General features: G+C 60.0%; 1 protein-coding gene across 1 annotated transcript; it reads right to left on the bottom strand.

Annotated features, from left to right (window-relative positions):
- Positions 1-1,580: 1,580 nt before the first annotated feature.
- On the bottom strand, positions 1,581-2,748 carry LOC104547977 (neuronal acetylcholine receptor subunit alpha-10-like; the record flags this gene model as incomplete). Its single annotated transcript, XM_010193871.1, is given in 6 exon segments — positions 1,581-1,743; positions 1,745-1,812; positions 1,815-2,053; positions 2,207-2,237; positions 2,240-2,596; positions 2,598-2,748. Coding segments are annotated over 6 exon segments (1,009 nt in total), but the record flags the coding sequence as incomplete, so codon positions are not given.
- Between the last annotated feature and the right edge of the window lie 554 nt (positions 2,749-3,302).

Raw genomic sequence — 3,302 nt, 5'->3', positions numbered from 1 at the left:
ATCCTTCCTGGACCCCTCTGCCCTTCAGGGCTGTCTCCTAAGGGATTTTCTCAACTGCTGTCCTGAACAGGCCAAAGTCTGCCCTCTGGAAATCCAAGATAGTGGGTTTGCTGACCCCCCACCTTACTTCACTAAGAATTGAGAACGTTATCATTTCATGGTCACCAAGCCAGCCTCCGAGCACGACAGCTCCCACCAGTTGTGCACCCTTAAACAACAAGTCAAGCGAGACACCTCCCTTTGAGGGTCTGGAGTCTATCCAGAGAAGGGCAACAAAGCTGGTGAAGGGTTTAAAGCACAAATCTTATGAGGAGCAGCTGAGGGAGCTGGGGTTGTTTAATCTGGAGAAAAGGAGGCTGAGGGGAGGCCCTGGCGCTCTCCACAGACAGGCTCTTCCCAGTGATGCCCAGTGCCAGGACCAGAGGCCATGGGCACACACGAGGGTCCCTCTGAACATCAGGAAAATATTTTCACTGTGAGGGTGCCTGAATCCTGGCACAGATTGCCCAGGGAGTTGGTGAGTCTCCATCTTTGAACACACTCAGCTGCCATCTGGGCACAGTCGTGGGTCACCAGCTCAGACAGGTTTGGGCCAGACAGAGCCCAGGGGTACCTCCAGCCTCAGCAGTCTGGTCCTGTCTCTACCCTAACAGAGCCGGTGCCTCACCAGGCAGAGGCAACCCAAGGCTGTGGGGTGGCTTGGAGACTCCTTCCCTACCATGTCCTCAGTCCTGTCCCTGAGCACAGCTGGTAAGGCTGAGCCCTCAAATTCCCCAAAACCAAAGGGTGCAGGGGCACAGGTGTGGGGTACAGGGGGTGCCTGCCCATGGAGCTGAACCCTGCAGTAGTGCAGAGCTGTTCTTCCTTCCCCCACCCCCGCCTGGTGCCCCACCACATCCTGAGGATGGCCACAGCTCAGGATAATGCAAGGTTTCATGGGCAGTTTTGGGGTGATGTGAGACCCTCAAGCTGCACCAGTAATCAGGGGACTAGGAGGGCTCGGGGAGCAGGGCCCTGCCAGCCAGGGGTGCCCACACTGTGGTACGTGCGTGCATCTGTCTACATGTACCTGTGTCTCTATACATCCGTATGTACTTACTCATCCCCATGGGGAAAGGCTCTGCCCCGCCCTCCCTCCACTGTGGAGATGCAGATGGGGCTGCGAGGACCAGGCATGGCCCCAGAGAGAAAGGGTCTCCGAGGGTCCCATGCCTCTTTGCTGTCCATCTTGCATACACTCTCGGCCCTTGCCTGGGCAGTGAGGCCCTGGGATCCTCCCCCAGAACCCAGGCAGGAGAGAGAGGACACATGTTCCAGGGCTTATTTCTGGTTTGTTGGACTTTTCAGGTGCAGAGTGCAATAGGCACACAGGGGCAGGGGTCCTGGCACAGTCAGTGGTGGCATCACTGTCGAGCTCCTCTCCCCCTGGTACCGGCAGAGCTCCTACAGTTCCTCCTGCAGCTTCATGGAGCATGGTGGCTGCTCAGGACAAGCCATCCTCATGGGGCACCCGTGGTCACCACTGTCCCTGGAGAGGTATTGGGCAGGGGTTGTGTCACGGCAGTGCACCCACTGGGCCATCAAGCAGCTTTGCCCAGGACCAGCACACTCATGAGGAAGACCATGAGGGAGAAGATTCACGTAAAGAAGCGGTACATCACCTTGGCCACCTTCCTCCACTCATTGGTCCGGCGCTGGTTGGCTCGGTGGCACCAGAAGCAGCCGGCGATGTAGCTAACATCTCAACAGGCCATCGTAGTGGCACAGGCAGCAGTTTTGGGGGCAGCACCTCGCCTCGGTTCCCACTTCCCCTTCTCCCCTGGCCCACCGGCCCCCCCTCTGCCCCCCCGCCTGTCTGGCACCTGCTGGGGACTCTTGCAGCTCTCGCCCACCTCATAGACACAGCAGAGCAGGGCCATGTGGTGCAGGATGAGCCGCCTGGCCCAGGGAGGGACAGGTCGGGCCCCTGGGCCACAGTGGTGGATGTTCATGATGAAGATGGTCACTGCCGTGGAGACCGTGATCATGGTCATGGTGGCAATGTAGTACTTCCCTGTGTGGGCAATGGGTGGTGATGCCGTGGTGGAGGGGGCAGAGACCTGCGTTCCCATCCCCACTCCGTGGGCCCCCAGGATGGGTGCTGCCCATCACCCCAGCACAAGTGCGTCAGTCCCATAGGATGGTCCTGGGTGCTGTTGAGGCTCACCGATGAGCGGGACGCTCTCCGAGGGTGGGGTGATAGTCTCGCTGCCACCAGCAGCTGGAAGACGGTGGGGGCCAGCAGCATCGTCATCCCCAGGGAGGCCTTCTCCCCTGAGTCAGCTGGCAGGTAGAAGCCGAGGGGTGCCAAGAAGGAGACCATGATGCAGAGCAGGAGTAGGTTGAAAATGCAGAAGGAGGCATGGCAGTAAAGGACCAAGGTGTAGGTGACATCAGGGTAGGGCTCAGAGCAGCAGCTGTAGGTCATGACATTCCTTGTGGCCGGCATGCCCAGCAGCTCCCACTCCACATTCTTCACAAAGTCCGTCAGGTCCCCGGTGTCCAATCTGTTGCAGAGGTCGATCTGGTTCCCATTGTAGGCCCAGGAGCCAAAGAAAGAGGAGGTGGCACAGCTGCCCATCGAAGGGGAAGTAGGAGACATCCACCTTGCAGGAGCTCTTGGTGATGGCGGGTGAGTCCCACATGATGTGCCCATCGGAAAGTAGCACCGCGTTGGTCTCCATCGAGCCGCCAAAGCAATCATCGGCGCTGGGGGTGGGACAGCCATTGGGCCAGGATGGCCCTGAGCCCCATCCAAAGCCAAGCGCATGCCCCCAATGCTACGTCCCCTCTCTGTGTCACCCTGTCCACCTAAAGAGTGGAGTTGGTGCCCCTAGCCATGGCACATCCCAGTCAGTGCCAGCCCCACCTGGACCCCCCCTTGTCACCCAGTCGGGGTGACCACCTCTCTGGGGGTGGGACAGCCATTGGGCCAGGATGGCCCTGAGCCCCATCCAAAGCCAAGCGCATGCCCCCAATGCTACGTCCCCTCTCTGTGTCACCCTGTCCACCTAAAGAGTGGAGTTGGTGCCCCTAGCCATGGCACATCCCAGTCAGTGCCAGCCCCACCTGGACCCCCCCTTGTCACCCAGTCGGGGTGACCACCTCTCTGCATCCCCCACACCAGGACCCCCGTGCAGCTGTGCAGCTCCAAGGTGGGCAATACCCCCTGTAACCCCCCCTCCAGCCCCAACCTGAGCCCCTTCCCGGCTCCGGGAGCAGCATGGGGGGGCCCATAGCACCACCCTCTTGTTGTGGAGAAT

The sequence above is a fragment of the Mesitornis unicolor genome, unplaced genomic scaffold, assembly GCF_000695765.1.
Source record: "Mesitornis unicolor isolate BGI_N332 unplaced genomic scaffold, ASM69576v1 scaffold13121, whole genome shotgun sequence".
NCBI classification, from domain to species: Eukaryota; Metazoa; Chordata; class Aves; order Mesitornithiformes; family Mesitornithidae; genus Mesitornis; species Mesitornis unicolor.
This window is presented reverse-complemented; position numbering and strand designations above follow the sequence as displayed.